Here is a 22,712-nt window from a genome sequence, read left to right as displayed (position 1 = left end):
ATTTGTTGGGTATATCAACAATACATATTTTGATATCGACACTTTTTTTTTTGTATATATTTTGTTTGTTAAAACATCGTAGACCGCACAACCGACGAACCGACCGCACGCTTCGACAACAAATTTTACAATAACAAAACGGTTGAGCAGAAAGCTGTAAAGTGGCTGCCTAACAGTCGCATAACATAAACATTTGCATTCTCTTTGCTGTTAACACGTCTGTTACTCATACGAACTGTTAGCTAACATGCAGGTGGTTAGCATTAACGTTCGCTCTCTCAACCTGTTAAGTTAACATAGAAGGCAAACAGCTGATCGCAAGTTTGCTTTGTGAGCTTTGGCGCCGAATTCAAAAGCAGCAATTAATTAAACAGTTTTCCATATTATGAATTTATTTAACTAAAGCATATAAAAGCGATATAATTATAAAGTGTATTGTCTAATTGAGATTACATATAAATATCAAGGATTATTTGGATATAATATCGAATGTTTTCAACTAATATTATTAATGTCTTGAAATTATTTCTCTTTGAGTGCTCTCAAATCCGGATAAAGTGCGCCTGCATTGATATAGTGAGATTCTGGTTTACGCAAGTCCCGCTTATGGTCGGTGATAACCGCTTCACCCGTTTTCTTCACCAACTTCTTGGCCAATCCCTTTGGTGTAATATAGTTGACATTCTGACTGATGACAAAAGCATTTCCCACTGTATCAAAAGTACCGCAGGCTAAATTCCCAGCCGAGGCGCCGTATCTGAAAGATAAATTATCCATAATTCAATTTAAGTTGTGTTATAATAATTACTAGTATAAAATATATACTGAACATATTTTTAAATGATAATCATAAGCTTTAAATACTGATGAACAATACTCAGTATTTAATTTTAGTAGATTTTAGTTTAAAGTTTATTTGCTAGCAACTAAAAATGATTTGAATGTTCTCTCAAAAAAGTATAAAATAAATAATAAATAAATTTTAATTCATATTCTCAAACAAAATAGAAAACAACTAAAAAATAATGATTATTATTTAAAGAATATTATTTATTTAATAAAAACATTAGTTAAAAATTATTTCAGAAAAAAACAAAATTAATAAAGCATAAATTTAAAATAATAAGATAATATTTAGTAATGTTGCGAATGTTTGTTCAGAAATAAAAAATGTGTTGTATTATTAATTTTATTCTTAGCCTATGTTAAATTGAAGTTTTAGTATCACAATCAGCTTTGAAAGTTCGATGGATAACTCACTTGTGCTCAATGATCTTGACGGAGTTTTCGCTCAGATTGGTGCCCAAGATCTTGGCAGAAGTCTCGAGCCCATCGAAGACCGTGGTGACGCCCTCAACGGCGCCCGCCGCGATGGTCATGGCGCCCTCCATGGCGCTATCCGCCTGCGAGCTGTCGTAACCAAAGCCCCGCTGCAGCAGCTTGGAGCCCTGGGTCTGGACATGAGGCGCCAAATAGCCACCGACAGCAACTGCCGCTGTGCCCACCTTGCCAGCAATCCAACCCGTTACTCCGGCAGCGGCATGTGTCACCTTTTGTGCGACCTCAACGCCAGTTTGCACTGAGGATGGAACTTGAGTCTGGGCATCTGGGGCAGCTGGCGTCATCTTGGAGATCAGATACGGCGTGGTGCGCATCATTAAGCCGCCCGTTTTCTCGGCACCCTTCACCAGATTGCGCGCTATGAAATCGGCGGCGCACACAATATGCTGCGACACCTGCTCGGATCGTGTTGCAGCGGCCGCAGCACGTTGTGTGTGCGGCGAACGCAGCTCCTCCACAGTGCCCGCCAGCACCGCTTCGAGCAGATCGAGCAGAAACTGCTGCAGATCGGCCATTTGCTCCTCCTCCGTCTCGCCGGCTGTGGTGCTAAGCGGACGCTGTGGCTTCACCAGCATTATGCCAAAGGCATTGCCCGGCTGCTCCGATTCCATGTCCGGCAATATGAAGGCGCCGTACTCGGTGCGATAGCAATTCGACACATTCGGTATCAGGGGATAGATCCAGATCATTTGTTCCACCTCTGTCTGCGGCATATCGCATTGGATGAAGTAAATCCCGCTCAGATATTTCCATTTGCCACCCACGGTGCACATGATGAGCGACATTTTGGTGCTGCCCGAGACCGTGGTGACCACGCCGCTGGCCTCAATCCTGTAGAGCTTCACCTGCGCCTGAAACAACTCATCGAGCTGCGCCTGCGCCTCATGACTGGCCAGCAGCTGACGCAATCCTGCGGCCAGCTCCTTGTAGGTCTTTGGCCTGCCGCTGGGATTGGCTATGTCGTAGAATGTCGAAGGATTCTCGGCAAGCAATGGCCGTGCCTTGCTTTGCGATTTGCCATCCGTTTGCTCCTCCTCCTCCTCCTTTGCCTCCTCGGCGCCATCATCAATGGGCGACTGCTGGGCGCGAAGGACTTTGAGGCGATAGCTCACCTCGCTCTTGGCGCTCTTCAGCTTCTGGATGAGCGCACACGCATCGTTCCATTGCGTCTGCACTGCATCGATCTCATCCGGCAATCCCACCGAGATGCCAAACGTCGCCTCGATCATTTGCAGCGCCTCTTCATAGGCCGCAATCGCCGCCTCCTGGGATTCGGATTCCTCATGACCGATGGCCAGCTCCACCTGCTGCATGGCTGCCTTGTAGGAGCGCTTGATGGCCTCGTAGGACTCCAGGAACTCGCTTTCCGTCGACATGGCACTTAAAAACTGCAGAACATTACATTTATTAATATTTATTATTTTTTGTTTGAAATTTTGAGATTAACCGCTTTGTTTTTTTGCTTAACTGCAATTACAAGTGCGTAAGAGTGAGATGAGTAGTTTCACACATTATGTGCTTCCCTGTCTATCTATTTGTTAACAAACACATTGGGTACATTTAGCGACACTGGCGCCCATGATACAATTATACAAGGTAGTCTCGTCGGAAAAAGCTGTCCGACTTTAAACACAACAATGAGTGCGAGTGAAAGAGTCTCAGCACAGCAGTGTGAGCGAGACGACAATGAAATGCGCATTAACCCTTATACGATGATATTAATATTTACATATTTTGAAGCTAATATTAATGTCTTTTGACATATTTCTAAAATGTAAGTTGTTTATGAATAATATTAACAATATATATGAGAATTCTCTAATTCTCTAAACGTTTTAATTCTATCCGTATCTACGGCATACATTGAAATATGTCATTTCGCACAAGGGTTAATTGCAGAAAAATTCATCCGCAGACCTCTTGCGTCGAAAAACGAATGCGTACTGACGAAAGCTTTTTCCGACGGGACTACCTGTATAATTGATGCTGGCGCCTGCCACACGCATTTAGTAAGTTTGAAATGTACCAAATTTGTCAAAATGAAGTAACAGTCCAATTAGAATGTTCCAGTTGGTACAATTTACACTGTTTCATGCGACATCAAATGAAATGAAAACAATTGCAAAATTCACAATTTCAGCATAAACAAAAATTACACTTATGAATGCTTCATATGAAAATATGTACTATTATTTTGAAGAAAATACAAAGCAATGATTGTACGAAATATACCAGCTGCATTAATTTGAAAATGTACCATTAAAAAAATCTACTGCAATGCAAAATGTAATTGACACGCTATGAAAAATGGTACCTTGTACCAAATTCACTACTATGACAATCGTTGTTATTGTTATTGTGAAATGCAAAACAGAAAAAGAGAATAACACTTTAACCACTACCACAATCACATATGTACATAAATATAATTGAAATTGAATATACGAACTTCTTGATAGAGCTCTTGAGCCATGATGTGGCTGCTGTGATGTGTCTTTACACTGTGACCGACCAATTGCAACTGAGAGGAGACAGCACTAGGGAATGCGGCAATATGAGCACGTCACAACGATGCTGCTGCTGCTCTGCTGTCTGCTTGCCAATTTGTTGTATGACGTTATCCCGCCACACAGCACACAAAAATTGCATTACACGCAAATTGCTTGGCTAATGTTGTTGTTGGTCAACAAGCCAGACATTGCCATACACAACCCAACCCACCACCCACCCCCACCCACTTGTTGGACTCAACTTACTTTTACTTTTATGTATTTGCACTCTGCTCTCGTTTCGTCTCTTTCACACTCTTCCTTTAGCCGGATGCTGACTAATCGCCGTGTCTTTTTTGTCGCTGTTATGTTTTTGTTTGTACTTTGACTTTTACGTACTATTCATATAGCTAAAAATATACAATGTACACGTATCTTAAACTTTGATTAGCACTGTTTGTTTTTCACTAACCTTCTTCTTTGCTGCCAGCTGCTGTTGTATTTCCAAATTCGTTTCATTAATTGCATCGCGTCCGGCAATTTATCAAATCTATTTTATTCGAGAACCATCCTCAAAAATCGAATGTTTCTTCTGCGTTTTGCAGCGCGTGCGTTTCCTGTGTATTGTTTTGATTGCTATTGTTGCCTAATGACGAAACAGCTGATACACGTTCCAGCACTAAAAGTGTATGACACTCTGTCGTATCGTGTACTTGGAATTCACATGACAGTGTTGTTCGAATTTTTAAAGCCAAAATTTGTTAGATGGAATTAAAATAAGCTAAAATCGTCGAAAATCGCAAAAAATATGTATAACAAATTGAATTGTTTTTTTAAATGTGCACAATTTTATATTTACATTTATTAAAAGTGACGAATTTATAGAAACTCACATATACATAAGATAACTAGCTCCAAAAGAAGCTTAATCCAGCCAAAAAAAAGGCTACATTAACAGCACCTTGAACATTGAGGCTATTGATATCTTTGTTGTTTCTTCCAGATTTGTTGATTTTCTTTGTTTTTGCACCTCCCTTAATTCCATAAAATGTATAACAAATTCAAAATCCAATTTGATTAACTTTTTTTCGTTTTTATTAATTTAAAATACACATTTTGTATGAATGTTCATTTAACACATTTTCGTTCGTTTCGGACTACATTCAAATCCTTTTGAGGATGGGGAAGAGATGTGTGTTTGTTTTTTGGGGGGCGGTGGCGGCGAAAGGAGATGGCCATATATATGTATATATATATAAATATAAAATGTATGCATATTACATATGAAAAAACGTTCTTGTTTTTTATATAACGAAAATAAACTACTGGAATTTTGCAATTCAACATTGTCAAGTTCAAACGAGACGCAGACTTTTTCTTCTTGTTTTCTTGGGGGGGGATTTTTTCCTTCCAAAGGCGTTCCCTTGCGGGACCGGGAGACGAGAGTTTGTTTTGTATTTTTTTTTCGATTTGAAATCACAATATATAAATATATATAGAAATTGTATATGCTCTCTACCATAGCATATACAGTGTATACATCTTTTTTCTTCTCCTTAAATAGTTTTTGTTTTTCAGATTAGTACATTTTCCATAATCTTTGCAAAGTTAAGTATATATATGTATATATAAATCCTAGAATTGTTTTTTTGTTTTCTTTTCTCGATGCGTGCCTGAAGCGCTGCTCTAGAGGAGAATTAGGGATTTAGGCGTGTGAACTGGGGTTCGCTGTTCTCCCACCCAGTTTAGGTTGACGCCGCTGCTGTGGCCAATTCCCGATAGGCTTCCTGCAGTGCCTGCTGCTGTTCGGGACTCAATGTGCTGGCACAGGCCTGCATGACATCGGGATTGGATTCAATCTGCTTGACAATGGTGAGCATGCGGGTTCCTGTCGGTGTCTTGGCTTCGACCAAATCGGTGCAGAAGGTGTCAGCAATGATGGAGACAATGCGAGGCAGATTACAATTGTTGGCGCCCAGTATAACCGGATGGTTGCCCTCAATCAGATCGCAAAGGTAACCATAGATGTGCACGGCCTCCTCGGTGTCCTCCGATGTTGGCAGCCACGTGAACCAGGCGCCGATCAACTCATCCACATTGGTCAATGCCGACTTGTTGTATTTCAATATTTTCGAAAACGCTGAGATCGCATTCTCGGTGGCATTGATGTTCTCCACCTCGCGGGCCTTGGGATCGTTGATGACCTGGACGAGCAGTGGAATGAACTGAGCGCATGTGAGGGCAAATTGATCGCCACCAAATTGTCCCAGGACACCACAGCCATAGGTGGCTGCTTGGCGCACTTCCGGCGACTTGTCGACGACATACTGCAGCAGAGCGGGCGCAAAGATTTGCTGATACGGCAAAGCAGCGGGACCACAGAATTCTATAAGGATAAATAAAGAATTAGCAAAGGAATACTAAAATTATTAATTATAAATTTCTTACCGATCAGATCATCGAATACGCACAATCCCCACTGGCGATCGGCGAATGGACGATTGGGATCCAGCAGCTTGACAAACAATGGTGCCACCTGCTCAAAGGCAGGCAAGAATTGTGCCTTGCTCGTCAAGAACAACGCATGAATAATGTCCACAATCTTGGACAGAATATAGATATCGGTATCATCCTGTTCGGCCAACTCCTCCTCGACGCCATCGTCGTAATCCTCCTCGGTGCGGACAGCCAAACGCTTGTCGGCGCGCTCAAAGTGATCGGTCACAAACTTGTTGACAATCTCGAGCACCTGCTTCATGGATGCCTCGTTCAAGCAGTTGGCGCCCAAGGTCTCAATGCATTTGGCCAATGAATTCAACAGCTCGGATTGCACATCGGGCTCGGGTTCAGTGCTGATCACCTTGATCAATTCGGGGCAAATATAAAGCCACATGCCCTCCAGATACTGTGGGCCCTTGATCTTGGCGCAATCCAACAAATAGGGCAACGATTCAGCGGCAGCGGAGCGCACACCATCGTGGAAGTAGAACTTCAGCAGTGGCACCATTAGACGCACCACCTCCTCGGCGTATTCAGCAAAGCCATCCTTCAACTCACGCGCATAGCAAACGAGCATTTCGCAAGCGGAAGCCTTGTCCTCCATGCCAGCGGTGCGTATGGCAAAGTTCTGTTGCTCGCCCAGCGTAATGAACGACCACTCGACATCGCCCTCAATGTCCTCGACCTCCTCGTTGTCGAGCAGTGCCACCTCTGGCTTCATGGCAGCGGTGCGCATCACCGGACCCATAACGAGGGGCAAATACTGCTCAAACTGCTTGCCCAGGATCTTGCACATGCGTGCCCAGGCGGTGATCAAGTACGATGTCTGCGGATCATCATCAGGCAGATCACCCTCGGAGTGCGTCTTCAACAGCATGTCCATCACTTCGCCGGCATCGCCAATGAACTTCTCACGGCCCACGGCCAAGCCAATCAAGCTCACACATTCAATGGTCTTGCCACGCAGCATGCGCAAATCTTCAGAGTTGGCATTCTGAATGATGAACTTGAGGCAAGGCATCAAACGGTCGTAGTAGGCGACAAACTCATGTTCGCATGTATCGGCGACAGAGGCAATGGTGGTGACCACTTGCTCGAGCACCAACTTGTTGCCCTTTTCGACCAGCTCCTTGAACTTGGAGTTGAGAATGGCCTCCAGTTTGGCCATGATGGCGTCCAGATAGCGTGTCAATATGTTCTTGGGACAATCCTCGCTGAAATTCACAAGCGCAGCGCCAGCGTGTGCCTGCACACGTGGATTTGCCTCATCCTCCAGCAGGAGCAGCAAACCGGGAACAACCTGCAAGGATTAACAAGTTATAGTTGTATTCCATCGACTTTAGGAAACTCTCAGACTCACCTGCTCGTGGAACTTCTTCTCAAAGTTGGGCGCAAAGTCGGTCGACATCTGGCCGATGGCATTGCAGGCGGCATAACGCACACGTGGATTGGGATCACGCAGATAGTTGAGTACACCGGACATCACCTGATCAAGGATGCCCTCCATTTGCTTGTGGCAACCCTCGCCGATGGCCGAGATGGCCATCAAGGCGGCAAAACGATGCTTCCAATCGGTGTGATTCAACATCGCCGGCAAACTGGCCATCACCTGGGGCAACACCATTTTGCCACCTAGGCCGCAGGCCAAACGATCCAACGATGACTCGGCAATCACATTGTTATCGCTGTGGTCATCCTCATTGATAATATCGGTGGTGGCCCAATCGGGTTCCTCATCCAGATCCGTCATCATTTGCAGCACCAATGGAATCAATGCAATGATGTATTTCTCGGCACGCTTGCGCACCATGGCGGAGGCATTCTCGGACAGCGAGACCATCACCTCGAGCACCAAGTGACGCCAGCTATCCTCAAAGTCCTGCGAGCTAAACACTTTCATGCACATGTCGAAAATGTTCTCTAGCTGTGGACGCAAAAACTTCGGGCAGTTCTCGGTCATCTCGATGAGCAGCTTGAGCAGACTCTGATCATCCTGAGCCTCGATGGTTTCGCCAGTGATCGCGAGCATGCGTGGCAACAGATCACCAAAATGCTTGTACACCGACAGCTCCTTCTCCTTGTCGTGATACAGAATGAATGCGCAAATGGCACGAACAGCCTGGACGCGTACCTCGGCATCGCCGGCATTCTCCATGCTCTTGGCCAGCATCTGTTTGATCAGATCCATGTATTGCGCCTCCTGGTTGCCAAAGATCGATGGCACACTGGTGAAGATGCGCAGCGCCGACTCCTGGAGCTGTGATGTTGGTGAGTTGGCGCATTGGAACAGAAATTGCAAAATGTCGGGCCACTGATTGTTGCCATCCTCGTCGATGAGATTGCGTGCCACCTCGGCAATGACTTCGCAAATCTTGCGACGCAACTGTGGCGTCACATCCTGTTGCACGGCCATCAGAATTTGCTGCAACAGCTGATTCTGCGAGTCCACAGGCAGCTACAAAGGTTGTACAAACATATGGTTAAATATTGCATTTAATCCAGGCATATTTTCTAGTTTACCTCTTTGTAGAATTCTAGAAATTCGGATGTGAAGAGACGACGCAAGAGAACAGCGGCCATTTGACGTGCCTCCTCCGATTGTTGACCATTGTGAAGATTGCCCAGCAAATGTGTTACCTTCAAGTCCCGCGACAGATTGTTATACGTATCCTTGAATTGAGATTTACGGAAGTAGACAAGAGATCGGTTATATATCGTTTTTTTAGGGATTCTATGAAAGTTATAAAAGCATTTCTCATCTTAATCCCTAATCTTCAGTCTCATTGATCTTTCCAGCTTTAGTAATTTGTAAGTCATTCAAAAAATGCTTAAAGATATGTTGTTTACACATTTACTGATATTTTCACTAATTATTGCCTAAGTTAGCAGATTAACTTTCATTTATTTACTTAGAAGTACTAATGTGATCATTCTTAAGAATTGCAGGTTTAAACTACATTTCTTAGAATTGTAAACAATGCCCCTTAATATTTGTCTGGAAATGCGACCAGAATCTATTTATACAAATGATATTAAATTATCAGTGTGCTAAAAAAGCGAAAACCAAAAGTGTCCCATATCTATGCAAATATTAATCTTGTTATACCCAACACAAATTAAAAATAAAGGTACTATGATGATATGATCACGCATGTAACAGGTATAAGGAAACGTTTCTGTGCCGCTAATTAAAAGCAATTAAATTTCTCAATATGAACAAAGGAATTTGGTAGGTCCCATGAATATTAATTAATTTTTATTGTTCGTTAACGAAGCTGCGCAAAACTCATCTACGCAATGTACATTTTAAATAAATTATGTGTTGAATTAAATAATAAAATATTCGACAATTTTTGTAGGATTTGCATTAATAACAGATAAATTATGCAAAGAGAAGTTCTTTAGATGAAAAAGCTACCGTGTTTATAGCGAGCAAAAGGGCGCGGTATTAGCGCCATCTAGCGCTCATAGTTATCAAGCCGTTGTTAGTGTGCGTGTGTAATTGTTACTGAGCCTGTTTTTTTGGCATTTCACCTTGCGCTCTTTGTTGGACAGTGTGAAAAGTTGAAAGTGCTGTCAGTTTCCTAGACATGAACTCTGAACTACTTGCACGCATACTCATACACATGAATGAGTATGTGCTTGCACGTGTGTATGTAAATGTAAATAAATGCAGTACAAGGCAGCGCGTGGCGTGGGTGGCGCCAAGGTCAACAACAGCTGTGTGTGTGTGTGTGTGTGGTGCGTGTGACTGTCGACGTCGCGCTATCGAAGCACAGACAGCGAAAAATAATTCAATATATGTACACACAAATAACTCTAGGTACATATAGCAACTGATAGAACAGATTGCATTTCAGACCATGCGTCATATTTAGCAATAAATAGGTATATAATTCTTTTTTGCAGCTGTGCTTTGTTTCCGTTTCGAGCAAACGTGCTAGAAATATGCGTGTGTTCGTTTGTGCATCCGTTTAATAAATTTTCGACAAAGAAAAATGATCAAAATACATTATATTTCATTCCTTTTCCCCATCCATACACAAATTGTACAAATTGTCTTTCCGTTTTGTGCACCACTTTACACACCAAAAACACACATACTTATACAGCAGCAGACATGAGGCGCACTCACACATTCAAATGTAGCACACACCCATGCGAACGACATGCGAATGTCGTAGCTAAAACGGAAAGCAAAAACACGTTTTGTGTGTGGTTTCAAATAGAATTCTTCATACGCGATGATTCAGGGCATCCCAACGTATTATATCAACATTTTCCCCAATTTATCTTTGTTGAAAATTATTGTTTAAACAATTGTCTTGGTCGGTGGATAAACGAATTTCATTCGCTGCTTATAATATATGCAAAATATTGCGCAGTTCGTAAAATGATTTAGTCAATTTCGGAGATGCATTTATTTTTTTTTGTGGGGCAAAGAGAAATCAACACTTACCTCTGCCTGTTTGCGAACTTCATTGTCCATGGACAACAAGGAGTTGAGAAGGTTTTGGAAGTGTGCCTGGTCCGCAGCCATTTTTGATTTCGCAGTTTTCACAAAATGTGTTTTAAAAAGACGATTCTCAAAAACACCACACACTACTCTTTTCACACAATGTTCACGCGACGAAGCCGCTTAAAAAAAGAGCAGAACAACAGACGACACAATGCCGGGTTGCCAAAAATCTCAAATAATTCGTAGTGTAGGCGTATGTTATTTTCCGATGCGTTAATAATGCACTTAACACCGGTGGCTTTGGAGCAAAATCGACTATTACGTTTACAATGTAGCAAAATTATTCTACAAAATTTAGATCCAATATATTTTCTTATTTTAAATTGCTGGAAATTTGGTGCACACAATATGTGGCGCGCTTTGACAATACTGGCTTGGCAAGAAAGCACGCTACAGAAAGGCGCCAGCAATTGTTGCCAGACTGTCGCAAATGTATCGCAATTTCGATAAGTCTAGCATACGTCAAAATAAATGGACGTATTTATATAAAATGAAAGCTTCGAAAAATCTTAAATATATACAAAATATGAATAACAAAAACTAATTCTTCAAATAAAATTTGCGAACAGTTGTCATCGTTTATGTCAAACGCTTAACGACTTTTGCCAGGGCTGAACAGCAACGCTCGCATGGCGGCAGCTCTTAAAATCGCAGCTTTTGCAGTCAAAAGAAATTGTTTTTCGTTAGTGTTCTTGTATTTTCTTTGTAGAATATTGTAATAAACAAAAAACAATGTTCTGCATTTCTTGACCGTGTATTTCAAACGAATAATGCCGTTTACTAGGGCTGCATAAGAGCGTCAGCTGCAGGGCAGTAACAACACAGCTGTTATCCTAAACACTTGAAATTTTTAGTTTGTTTTTCTTTATTGTTGTACGATTTGAATAATGACCACACGCATCTGCGTTTACAGAGATTGCCATAATTTCTACTCTCGCGTGGATAATTCCGCCTGTAGCGATGTCACCTTGTTTTCCTTCCCCAAGGATGCCAAGCGTGCCGAGCTGTGGCGTCTGCTCGGCCAAGTACATCCCAAAATTGGCGCCAAACAATTGTATATGTGCTCCAAGCATTTCGACAGTAAATATTTATCCGTGACCAAGCATCGCACGACGCTCATTGGCGAAGCGTTGCCCATTGCCTATGAAAACGCCGAGGATGTAGATGATCCCAATGAGAGCGCAGAGTTATCTCTAAGTCACGAAAACGTTTACATCAAGTCAAACGACAATGGGAATATAGAAATCTGCAGCCCAAAGAAAGCCACCAAGACCGCACAAAGCTTCTACATCGAACTGGATGACGATCAACTCACACTGGACAATGTGGTGCTATTGGAATCAACAGAGCAGCTGAAGCAAAGTGAGTTATGATTGATCCATGAATTTTAAAACTTTACTCATATTGCCATATTTCAATTGAAGTCAACGTTGTGCCGTCTCCAACACGCAAACGTCCACGGTCCCCCTCCCCAGCGCCTCCCTCACCATTGGACGATGATGATCAACAGCTCTTGGATGCCTCGGAAGTGCAAACAATAATAGTTAAGGGCAAACACTATGTGCAAATGCCTCGTGAATATTATGTGCAAGAGAAACGTCAGATGCTGCAACAACTGCAGCAATACAAAGAGATACTCAGCAACATTCGACAACAATTAAAACCTCTAGACGATTTATGATGACAACATTAAAGAATGCATATATTATAGCTCTCTCTCTCTCTCTTTAATCACTTAACTCCACATCGCTGTCCACATCAGGCACGTCGCTCAACTCATCAGCAGAGTCCTCTTGATCCTGGGCCTCACCACCTCCTAATCCTAGACGCTTGCGTTGCAGCAACGTTGCCCAGATGAGGTGCGTCTCACACAACGGACACTCGCCGCCAATGGGAATGTATTGACCCGGTTGATCACCTAGCAAATAGTTCGCCAAACACAGCATATGACAAGTCAACCGGCAACTGGCATTCAAGCAACCCAGACGTGAACGTTCTGGCTGCTCAATGCGTTCCATACACAGATGACATTCAGGTGCCCAAATGGTTGTTGTCGCTGGACAATCTAAATGTTGCTTTCGCTGCGATGCTGTTATGGCCACTTTGCCACTGACAATGCTCATGTGTTGCGGCAGCTCAATGGGAAAGCTGCGCTCATAATCCGTTTCTAGCCAGCGGACAGTGAGCGGCAAGCGATGCCAAGGACCCACGTTCAGCATGCGATTGAGTATGCGAAAATTGTACTCAAAATGCGACTCTTTGGACTGCTTGCGTTTCAACTCCGGAAAGATTTTGAGGCGTGTCGATAGTGTGGGCTGTTGCCACGCCCATTCGAATTGTAGGGCCGCAATGTTGTTGGGAAATCCATGCACAATCATCACCATCTGCCAGGGACCCTTTTTGCTAGTTTTGCGTGCGCCGCCAAAGTCACAGCCACGATTATGCTGACGGATGCGTCGCTTGGGATTGACGGTGAAGCCCACATAGCATTTGCCATGATAGCGTTGCTCCAGACTCTGGCTGCAAAGCAAATAGACGCCGTAGAAGTGACCCTTTTGTGCCAGGTCCTCGTGAGAGCCTGCGAAATGCATTTGTGAATAAAATTGTAAATTGGGTAACACACATCAAACATTTTAAAGCAGCGATGCAAGAGTGAAGGGAGAAGAGAACGTTGATCAACAAGGATATTTGAAGTATAATTTAAAGAAAAGTATTCCTAGATCATGAACTGCGAGAGGAGAATAGTAGTTAAGCGATTTCCATGGAATTAAAGTACCTTTCCACAACATCATCTGCTAGATTTTGAAAATAACGCGACAGAGAAGATACATTGAAAGTATTTCAGCTTCAATATTTTCAAGATTAATCTATCTAAACTGCAATAAGCTCATCAATATTCAAAGGCTTATGCTTTCTATACTAATTCCTGCTCTATAACAGAGTTTGAATACATCAATTAAAGTATTTCTAGATCGATTAACTACCTTGTTTCAGAAACTATTTAGCATTAACTGCCTCTGTATAACATCATTTCTTTTTCTTTTCTTCAACATTTTGTAACTGCCTTGCTTCAGCCACAATTTTCTGTATATTAGACATTGCAAAACATGTTTTTTGTTGCTCTTCATCATTTGCTTATATCTAGTTTATTATGTTCATTTTGTTTTTTTAGCAGTTTAATTTGCTAATTTAATTCTAATTTAATGGCTCCACTTGGGGCAAGGCCATTGATTTGTTGCTGCTGCTGCTGCTGTTGCGAGACAGCAACTGGCAACTGAAGCTGCGTCTGCGTTTGTGTCGGCTGAGCCAATTGTTGTTGTTGCTGCTGCTGTTGTTGTTGTTGTGCTTGTTGTGTGGCTTGCGTTGTAGAGTTGCTATCGCCATTCTGTAGCGTTGCCTGTTGTTGAGGATTTGTTGCCTCGGTGCCAGTCACTGTTGCTGCCTCATTAGGGCCACCATTGCTTTGTTGCTGCTGTTGTTGTTGCTGCTGCTGCTGTTGTGGTTGTTGCTGGGCAGCTGCAGCTGCTGCTGCGGCAGCCGCTGCATTCTCTTGCACCGAATTGATCAGTTTTATGCGCTTGCGCGTGTAATGTTGCCACTGTAGAATGGCCTGATCATCGATGAACTTGCAGCACTGATTGTTGACGATCTCGCGGCGAAAGTGCTCGTATTGCAGCAGATCGAGAAAATATAGGCACATCGGGTACATCAAATACTTGGCATAGTCGGGCTCCTTCCAGTACTGCAGATACTTGAGGTAGTTGATGAACGAAGGGTCCTTAAAATAGCCGCGTTGCGCCAAAACTGCAAAATAAGCAAAATGTTTAGTTCAACGATCATAAAATTAAACTGAAAACATAACTTAAAACATATAATTTAATTTGCTACAATTGTAACTGGTTTGTGTCTTCGCTAAGCACAGATTGTAATCTTTGCTATCATTTTTGACTCGGAAATACACAATCAGAACGATTTTAATTAATCATTTGAAATAATTAGGAGTTGAAATTTAGATGTTATAAAATATTTTGCGCAGCCGAATAGCTCTTAAAGAATATAACTTAATATAATAATAATAAACTTACAGTTGAGATAGTTGGGATTGGAGAGGCACTGAACAAACTCCAATTCGATTTGCCAGCGTCGTTTTTGTTGTTCCTCCGACTCGATGGCCGCTAAATAAATTAATGTAAAACGTAAAAAATATGTTAATTATTTGTTTGATAAACTACATTTTGTAGTCATTAAAAATGCATTTAACAACAGCTCTAAGACTAAATTACATGTACGATATACAAATTATAATTAAAGTAACGTGAAATGCAAGATGTGTCTTATATTTTTTTCTATTGTTATTGTTGTATTTTATTTGTGGTTGTTTTTTTGGTTTACTTACTCTTACCCTTTCCGTACATTTTGGCCATTTTTCTAGCTGTTGTGGTGGAAAGGGTTTCGATGCTGTTTTTGCGTTTTTTCAGTTTGTTTGTTGTTTGATTGCTAATTCTTCAGGTGTTGTGGATGTGCTTTTGCTAGAGGTGTTGTGGTGATTTTGCTCGTGTGCTTCAAAATTGTACATAACACAAAATTATACAAAGAATTACACATAAAAATGTTCACAAATCTCTTGTCTCGATGTCTCGGTCTATGTGTCTGTGTGTGCGTGTGAATGAGAGGTGGGCAAAAAAAATGGCAAGAAAAGAAAAGGATATTGAACAGAAGCGCATACGAGAAAACATAAAACGGTGTTGAACGGCACTTAAAAACGATAATCAAATACGAAACTCGCTGTCGCTGCTTTAATATGTTCGATGATATTCTTTTTTGTTTTATATTTTGTTGAAATATAAATATTAAATTTGTTTTTTCATCTACAAACCGTAAGTGTTCATGACATTAGAGATGGATAAACATCGATGCCACTATCGATACTGCGTTGTTTTTACAATTTACTTAAATATCGATTCTTTTTGAGCAAATATCGATGTTTATTTGCAGCACAATAATTTAACAATTAACGAATTTTGTTAGTTGATTACGGTATAGTTCTTATTAAATAACTTATATCTCTCTTAAAAGAATATAAAGCCCTTGAAAGCTTTTTTAACATTCACGTCGGAGTGTGACCCAATTGCTACACGACGCAATTTTTAAATTAGTTTTGCGTTAAGGCTAAAATAAAATATTCCATTTAAATTGTTCCTTAATTAACAAAATTCTGTAAAAATTATTTCTAAGAACTAAAATTAAGGGCTTGTTTTTTCAACTATACATTTTGGTGTTTAATACCAGGGACTCGCATATAAAATCACCGAGAACGCCGCGCTTACGTTACCGGTCAGATTACAATGTGGCCAACTTCTTTTGGCATTTATGCCGTATAAATGATCTAAATATACCAAAGTAATACAATCTAATGAAAATTCGGCGATAAGATGTTACAACCACAACGGGCCACCAAGCAATTGTATTGCGTTAAAAGATAATAATTTAAAAAGTAAATATCAACATAATGAAGGAGGAGGGCTGAACCACAACGATCAGCTGTTGCTTGTTTTGTTTACCAGGGCTGTACCACAAATAATATACAGAGAGGATTTACTTGCACTCTTTGCGATTTTTCTCTCACTAGCACATCAAGAGAGCTAGGAAGAGCGCGAGAGCGAGCGCACTCTGTGAATTTCATCAATTTTGTTTTGCCGCTCATTCGTATTCTGGCATTTGAAGCGTGCGGACGTCGTGTCGGTGTCGCGGACGCTTGTTTGTTTGTTGCTCCCGAACAAAATATCGTTTTACAAATTCGTTGCAAGAAATATAAATACATATTGTGTGCTTGTGTGCATGGAAAATATATTGTATATATTGAGAATAAAAAATATATACAAAATAAGTAATAATCCCGAATCATATAAGAAGATAAATGAAAAGTAAGTGCAAAAGAAGTGAGTAAATTCCAAGAAATCACAAGTGCGTGTGCCGCCGACACATGTACATCAATTGCTACATACATACAAATGTATGTAGGTACACACATACATACATACATGCAAACGACGAGTGTCTGTGAGTGTGCGTACGAGAGTGTTGGTGTGTGTGTTGTGTGCGTATGCCTGAGTTTGGGTGTGTGTATGTGCGCGCGCGAGGTGCAAAATAAAATTCACTAGAAGCGGCAAAATAAATGAATAAAATGAAATGAATGTATACACAAAGTGAGCAGCGAAGAAATGTTGTGAAGTTGCGGCGCAAAAAGAAAGCCCGCGAATATATAAAACAAAAAGAGTAAGCAAAAAGTTGAAAGCGAATAAAAATTGAATTACGCCTGCATCTAGGAAAGTGCGTCGTTTTATTTTGAAATCGATACCAAAATAAAAATACACAAAAAGTGGGCCTCGTTCTACATACATACATACAAACAATCATTATATACATATACGCAAAGTTATTTATGTATGTGTGTGTAGTTGTGGGCGTATGTGTATTCGTGTGCAAAGTGCAGCATAAACAAACAGAAATGCTTAACAAGAATGCAAAAAAAGGTAAATACATTGTAAATGCGTGTGCGTGTCTATCTGTGTGTATATGCATGTATATACAAATACAAACATACTCGAAAAATTACTACGCAGCAGAAATTTATGCGGTACTCTTGTTGTTGTTGTTCCATATCTATCATATCTTGTGCTTCGTCTTTGTCGCCGCCGCCGCCGACGTCGTCTCGTTTTGTGAATGAGCAGCGCAGCAGCAGCAGAACAGAGCGATGTTGTCTAGTGAGCGTGTATGTGTGTATGTGAGCAAAATAGCAAAACAAAAACCTCATTCCGGCATCTCACTTGCACACACACTCGGCGCGCTCTCGCTCTTGATTTATTTGTGCTCTTTGCGCTGCCTTTCTCTTGCTCTGTGGGATAGCCTTCTCTCTTTTAGTAGTGCGCTCTCTGACAGTACATTTTGTATGCGGGAGTGTGGGAAGTGTGAATGCAGCAAGAAAAGCAAAAGTGCGAAGGAAGCGCGAAAACCACAAATAATAATAACAACAACAAGACAATTGCACGGCAACTACAGTATATATTGCTTAGATGCAACAATAGCCATAAGATGTGGAATGAATTTACTATAAGCAAATCATCTGAAATTAGCTGAACCCTTATTATGATCCATATAAAAGGGCTTTAAAACATTTCTTAATTAATTGAAATGAATTAATAAATAGAGATCGATATTATGTAGAGTTTGTGCGGTGTTAACATGATCATGGTCTTTCTATAAAACCGATTATTTTGGCTAGTAATTATAGAAATTCAATTGTGCGCATTTAAAACGTATTTGCATGAAAGGGATGCAGCATATAACCGATATTCACTGTTGAACTAAATCGTGTGCAAGTAGCTCTCTTTCTTTTGCGTAGTTGGTGAGTAGGCGTCTTTATGGTGTGGTGTGGGGTGAACTAGAAAGTATTCCGTTGTGGTGAGATGGGGTGAGGTAGGGTGGGAGTCGAGTACGATGCCTTTGGGGTGGGGTGAACTAGATTATGGTGTGGTGGAGTGGGGTGGGTTGGGGTGTCTGCTAATTAAAAAGCGTAGCAGTAATTGGCATACCGCTGTGCGTTCGGCTCTCGCTCATCTACAACATTAACAACAACAATTCCCCACTTGCTGTGTACGTTGTTCTTTCTTCTATATCAATTTTATTGCGAGCCCGCGTGTGTGTGTGTGTGTGTGTGTGTGCGTACATAAGTATATGATGAACGTATTAAGAAATGCCATAAAATGCCTTTGTATTAATCATAATATTATTTTTGACGACGCCAACATCAGCAGCGGCAGCACAAGGAATGTTGTCGAAAAGTTTAACATGCGTAGTTTTTTCGATGTATGTGTGATCATATATGTACATGTGTGTGTCTGTGTTTGTGCGTTCGCTTTCTGTGTAATTTATTTATTTTTAAATCGAGTTTGCATGTGTGTGTTGCGAGTGTGTGACAAAAATAAGTTGCCGCAAAAACAAAATTGTTGAAAAACAACACAGGGACCGGCCAACTTTTTTTTGTTGTTTTTTTGTATATAGTAAAACCGGAAATTGTTTATGCGACGTCGGCAGCGACGTCAACGTCGACGTCAAAAGCGATCGCTATTTTTTTATGACGTATGACAGGCGAATATCACACACACACACAGGCGCACACACACACAAACGCATGCACACATACAAATTCACCACAAGGTGGCAACTCATTGGAAATTTTGGCGCATAATTTGGCCACACTAATTAGCAGAGTACGAAGAACAAGAACAAAAACCAAAACAGCTACAGCAACAACAACAATACTTTGACCACATGTCTAAACGGCGCGCGTGTGCAAGCACAACAAGAAAAAAGAGAGCGAAGCGACTTGATGACCATGTACATGTGCATATGTATGTGTGTGTATGCCTGCTCTCTGTATGTGTAAATGCGTGTGCCTGTGTGTGTGTGTTTTGTTTTGTTTGTGTGTGTTGGTTAAGCGAGACAAACTGGCAGGTGTCATTGACCTTTTTCGCAGTGTGACGGTAAAAACACATTTTTTTTTGTTTTCAATACATGTGTGTTTTTGTTGTTGCAGTTTTTTTTTTGCTGCGTTTACTGCTTGCTTTTGGTGTTGTTGTTATTGCATATGCTACACTGCGGCTGCTTGGCCTTGAACTTAGGCGGGTTTTCTAATACATATTTATAGCTCCAAAGCTCACACACACATTTTCTTGTTGCTCGCTTGCTTTGCTTGTTGACAGTTCTCTTTTAGGAGGCGCGCACAACACCAAAAATGGTATCAATTACGCAATTTGGTTGCTTTCGATGCTGTTGCTACTATTTTCGATGTTGTTGTTGTTGGTGTTGTTAAAAGCTTTGCGACTTTCATTGTTTCGCTGTTGACAAATGCGTGCGCTTGTGTGCGTGTGTGTGTGAAGCAAAGCTTGTTGTGATGTTTGTTGCTGTTTTCTTGTATTTTTTTATATTATTGGAATTGAGGTCAACGATGCCAGCATGTCAGGGCGCCAGGGGAGCGGTAAAGGGAAGGGGTAGCAAAAGAAGACAGCAGTGGATGGGGCAGGGGGGGCGAGGAGGTCCGAGTGTGGGTCACGTTCTCAGAAATCGTAGCATAGCATTTTTTTCAAATGACTCAATGTTCTCTACTCTGCTCTACTCTGCTCAAGAGAGACAGATGCGGGCTTTGAATATATGTCTCTCAAGTTCTATGTTTTGCATGTGTGTGCGTGTAGATAAGTATAATTAATGTTAGTCATACACCAAAAGTATATTTGAATAGATTGGGTACATTGTGTTGTTTGGATACGAGCAAAAAATATCAGTACTGCTCTCGTTCTTCATAACATAACCTTACCAATTAAGGCAATGCCTTATAAAACAAACATTTGCCAAATTAAATTCAAACTGAATAATCACTAAGAATAATGCTCAATGATCATTTAAAGGATCTAGATACTTCTGGTTTCGCAATAATGTAGAACCATCTAGAACCAGTTTGGATGAAAGACAAGCTCTCCACGCAATGTGTCACCTTCGTCACAGAATTATATTAGATTAGCAAATTATATTACATCATTGTATTCCACACATTCTTATAGATTAAGTTTAAATGGCTTTTGTTTTGTTTACGCATTTCAAATATAGAACATTGTAAAAATGTTAGGAATATAAAAAAAAATTGTTAGATAATCGATTGATGATTATTTTAAGTTACTGAAACTTTTCAAGTCGCTTGACTAGCAAATATTTCTCTTGACTTAAAAACATTTTAATATAAAGATGATTATTTTATAATATTGTATGTAAACAAATTTATTTAAAGAATCATATATTGAGGGAAATAGAATATATAAAAAACATAAAAGGTTGCGAATATAAACATAACAATCGTATTCAATTGAATTGAATAATCAGTCAAAAATAAATTTGACTTTATCGTCGAATATACAAGAATATAAATATGTATTCTTGTATAATTTGAAATCTATTAAAAATAAAGTGTTCTATATAATTGAAAATAATAATTCGACGTTCAATACATTTTAAAGCATTAACTTTCGACAGCTTTAATAACAGCATGATAATGATAAGGGGGCATTAAATTTGTACTTTGATTTAAATGGAATGAATTAAAGTGCGTGCAACGCAATGTCTGTCTATACTTATCAAGTATTCATAATTGTTGTGACACTTGCCAAAAAAGCCACTTAAAAATGATCACAAGATGTGCGTACACCGCCCCCTCGCAACTTCACTTATATGAACCACCGCCAACGCCCCCGTTTAGCATCTGAAGAACAACACCACGTCATCATCGCCCGCCTGTCACACCTTGCTCTCTCTCGCTCCCTCTCACACTGCGCCGACTGTCTATCTCCAGTGTTGGCATTTTTTTTTTAAATCATATTGTGAAAACCATAAATTGTGATTACGATTGTGTTGTAGTGCTGTGTTTATGCGTAGGCGGCAACAACACACATACACACACACGCACACTCAATATTTGTAGTTGTGTGCGTGTCTCTGTTTATTTACTTGGACCTTAGACTCTTAGTGATAAGTGCCGCGGAGTCGAAGCGTGTGATGCGAATGAATCACTTGTAAAATATCGCACAAAACAATAATATTACTACAAATAATCAAAAAGAATAAACAACTGTCATTATAAAAAAAAGCAGAAAAAAATTAGAAAATGACAAACAACAACAAATGCCACATGTGTGTTTGTAATTATGACATATAATTGTCTGATTTGCACTTGATAACACCTCTAACGCGGTTTTCACCTTCTCTTTCTTTTTCCGTCTCCGTCTCTCAACTCACCATTTTTGTAATTTATCCTGTGTGGCCACTCAAAGCAATAACAATAACAACAATGTGGCCGCTTCACGTTTGTTTTTGTTGTTGTCGCTGTTCTGTTCTGTTCTCTATATACACGATGCGTTCATGTATATGAGTGTGTGTGCGTTTTCGGCATTCTGCTTTGCGCAGGTTTTTGTTTTTCTTGTTTTTAAAGATTCCGTTTTGTATTGACGTTCGCTTATATGTATGTATGTATGTATGTACGTATCAACGTCGCTCATAAAGCAGCCGCAGCCGGTGTGCGTACATGCGTGTGTGTGTGTGTGTGTGCTGGTGCAATAAACAACACACGTGGTTGCATTTCTATTTGAATGCTTGCCATTTCACTCGCACACACACTGTCTCTCACTGGACTGCAGTCGGTCAAGTCGCCGCTTGCATCTGTGTGAATGAAACGGTGTGTGAATGTTTGTGTGTGTGTGTATGGCGCTTGGAGCATTGAGTGCGGCGAACGTCGCTGCTACTGCGCTGCAGCCGTTGCTGCTGGGTGGGCGGGTATTTAACACTGGCGCTGGCGTTTGCTGCTATTTATAGGCATTTTATAAACATTAACAGATAAACCCAATGCCCGCTCAGCATTGTTCTTGTTCTTATGTGTGTGTGTGCGTGTGTGTTTTTGTATAGCATGCGTGGGTATTTTGGCGTTGCATATCTATTTGCTTAGAATTGGAGGATTTGTGCTGACGGCATTGACGCGTTATTCTCCCCCCATTGAATTGTTGTTAGTTAATAAGTTTTTGATTTTTTTTTTTAAATTTGTTTAGCTTTCTAATCGCCTCTGCCTGCCTCTTGGCGCTGCGCCACACTCACACATTGCTTACGCTTGTGGAACGACCTTTGAGTGACCTAATTTGGATTCTCTTGGATTATGGTTGTGTGTGTGTGTTGTTATTTTGAATTGTTTTTGGAAAATTTTGTATGATAAAATTAGACTGAGCATAAATCGTTGTTTATCGCTATCGATGGTTGTTATCGATAGACTA

General features: G+C 40.8%; 6 protein-coding genes across 11 annotated transcripts in view; 2 read left to right on the top strand and 4 right to left on the bottom strand.

The window, feature by feature from the left end:
• Positions 1-369: 369 nt before the first annotated feature.
• LOC133836551 (protein spartin) lies at positions 370-4,536 on the bottom strand. Of its 2 annotated transcripts, XM_062267116.1 has the most exons (4): positions 4,303-4,536; positions 4,098-4,240; positions 1,261-2,729; positions 370-757 (listed from the first exon to the last, which is right to left on the bottom strand). In XM_062267116.1, the coding sequence occupies exons 3-4, from the start codon at positions 2,715-2,717 to the stop codon at positions 523-525; spliced, it is 1,692 nt and encodes a 563-aa protein (XP_062123100.1). In that variant the 5' UTR covers positions 2,718-2,729; positions 4,098-4,240; positions 4,303-4,536; the 3' UTR covers positions 370-522. The 2 variants fall into 2 exon arrangements, with proteins under 2 accessions (XP_062123100.1, XP_062123099.1); XM_062267115.1 differs by lacking the exons at positions 4,098-4,240; positions 4,303-4,536 and adding an exon at positions 3,791-3,945.
• Positions 4,537-5,223: 687 nt separating this feature from the next.
• LOC133836550 (importin-5) lies at positions 5,224-11,209 on the bottom strand. The gene is made up of 5 exons (XM_062267114.1): positions 10,789-11,209; positions 8,850-8,999; positions 7,690-8,784; positions 6,279-7,629; positions 5,224-6,216 (listed from the first exon to the last, which is right to left on the bottom strand). Exons 1-5 carry the CDS (start codon positions 10,867-10,869, stop codon positions 5,576-5,578), a joined length of 3,318 nt encoding a protein of 1,105 aa, XP_062123098.1. The 5' UTR covers positions 10,870-11,209; the 3' UTR covers positions 5,224-5,575.
• Positions 11,210-11,574: 365 nt separating this feature from the next.
• Positions 11,575-12,558, top strand: LOC133836554 (uncharacterized). The gene is made up of 2 exons (XM_062267124.1): positions 11,575-12,210; positions 12,273-12,558. The coding sequence occupies exons 1-2, from the start codon at positions 11,736-11,738 to the stop codon at positions 12,527-12,529; spliced, it is 732 nt and encodes a 243-aa protein (XP_062123108.1). The 5' UTR covers positions 11,575-11,735; the 3' UTR covers positions 12,530-12,558.
• Positions 12,559-12,575: 17 nt separating this feature from the next.
• On the bottom strand, positions 12,576-15,786 carry LOC133836552 (structure-specific endonuclease subunit SLX1 homolog). 2 transcript variants are annotated; one of them, XM_062267118.1, is made up of 2 exons: positions 15,725-15,786; positions 12,576-13,426 (listed from the first exon to the last, which is right to left on the bottom strand). In XM_062267118.1, the coding sequence occupies exons 1-2, from the start codon at positions 15,735-15,737 to the stop codon at positions 12,576-12,578; spliced, it is 864 nt and encodes a 287-aa protein (XP_062123102.1). In that variant the 5' UTR covers positions 15,738-15,786. The 2 variants fall into 2 exon arrangements, with proteins under 2 accessions (XP_062123102.1, XP_062123101.1); XM_062267117.1 differs by lacking the exon at positions 15,725-15,786 and adding an exon at positions 13,910-14,015.
• LOC133836553 (mediator of RNA polymerase II transcription subunit 31) lies at positions 13,951-15,764 on the bottom strand. Of its 4 annotated transcripts, XM_062267120.1 has the most exons (4): positions 15,725-15,764; positions 15,245-15,498; positions 14,934-15,023; positions 13,969-14,652 (listed from the first exon to the last, which is right to left on the bottom strand). In XM_062267120.1, exons 2-4 carry the CDS (start codon positions 15,270-15,272, stop codon positions 14,033-14,035), a joined length of 738 nt encoding a protein of 245 aa, XP_062123104.1. In that variant the 5' UTR covers positions 15,273-15,498; positions 15,725-15,764; the 3' UTR covers positions 13,969-14,032. The 4 variants fall into 4 exon arrangements, with proteins under 4 accessions (XP_062123107.1, XP_062123106.1, XP_062123103.1 ...); XM_062267123.1 differs by lacking the exon at positions 15,245-15,498 and having other exon boundaries at positions 13,951-14,652; positions 15,725-15,752; XM_062267122.1 differs by lacking the exon at positions 15,725-15,764 and having other exon boundaries at positions 13,951-14,652; positions 15,251-15,709.
• A 762-nt stretch (positions 15,787-16,548) lies between the features above and the next one.
• The window catches only part of LOC133836085 (insulin-like receptor), a 49,941-nt gene continuing 43,777 nt past the window's right edge, over positions 16,549-22,712 (top strand). Inside the window, 1 exon segment of the mRNA XM_062266382.1 lies at positions 16,549-16,772. The gene's annotated coding sequence lies outside the window, so the exon portion shown is untranslated.

Source organism: Drosophila sulfurigaster, chromosome 2R (assembly GCF_023558435.1).
Source record: "Drosophila sulfurigaster albostrigata strain 15112-1811.04 chromosome 2R, ASM2355843v2, whole genome shotgun sequence".
NCBI classification, from domain to species: Eukaryota; Metazoa; Arthropoda; class Insecta; order Diptera; family Drosophilidae; genus Drosophila; species Drosophila sulfurigaster.
Note: the sequence above shows the minus strand (reverse complement) of the source record. Positions and strands in the feature narration are given on the sequence as shown.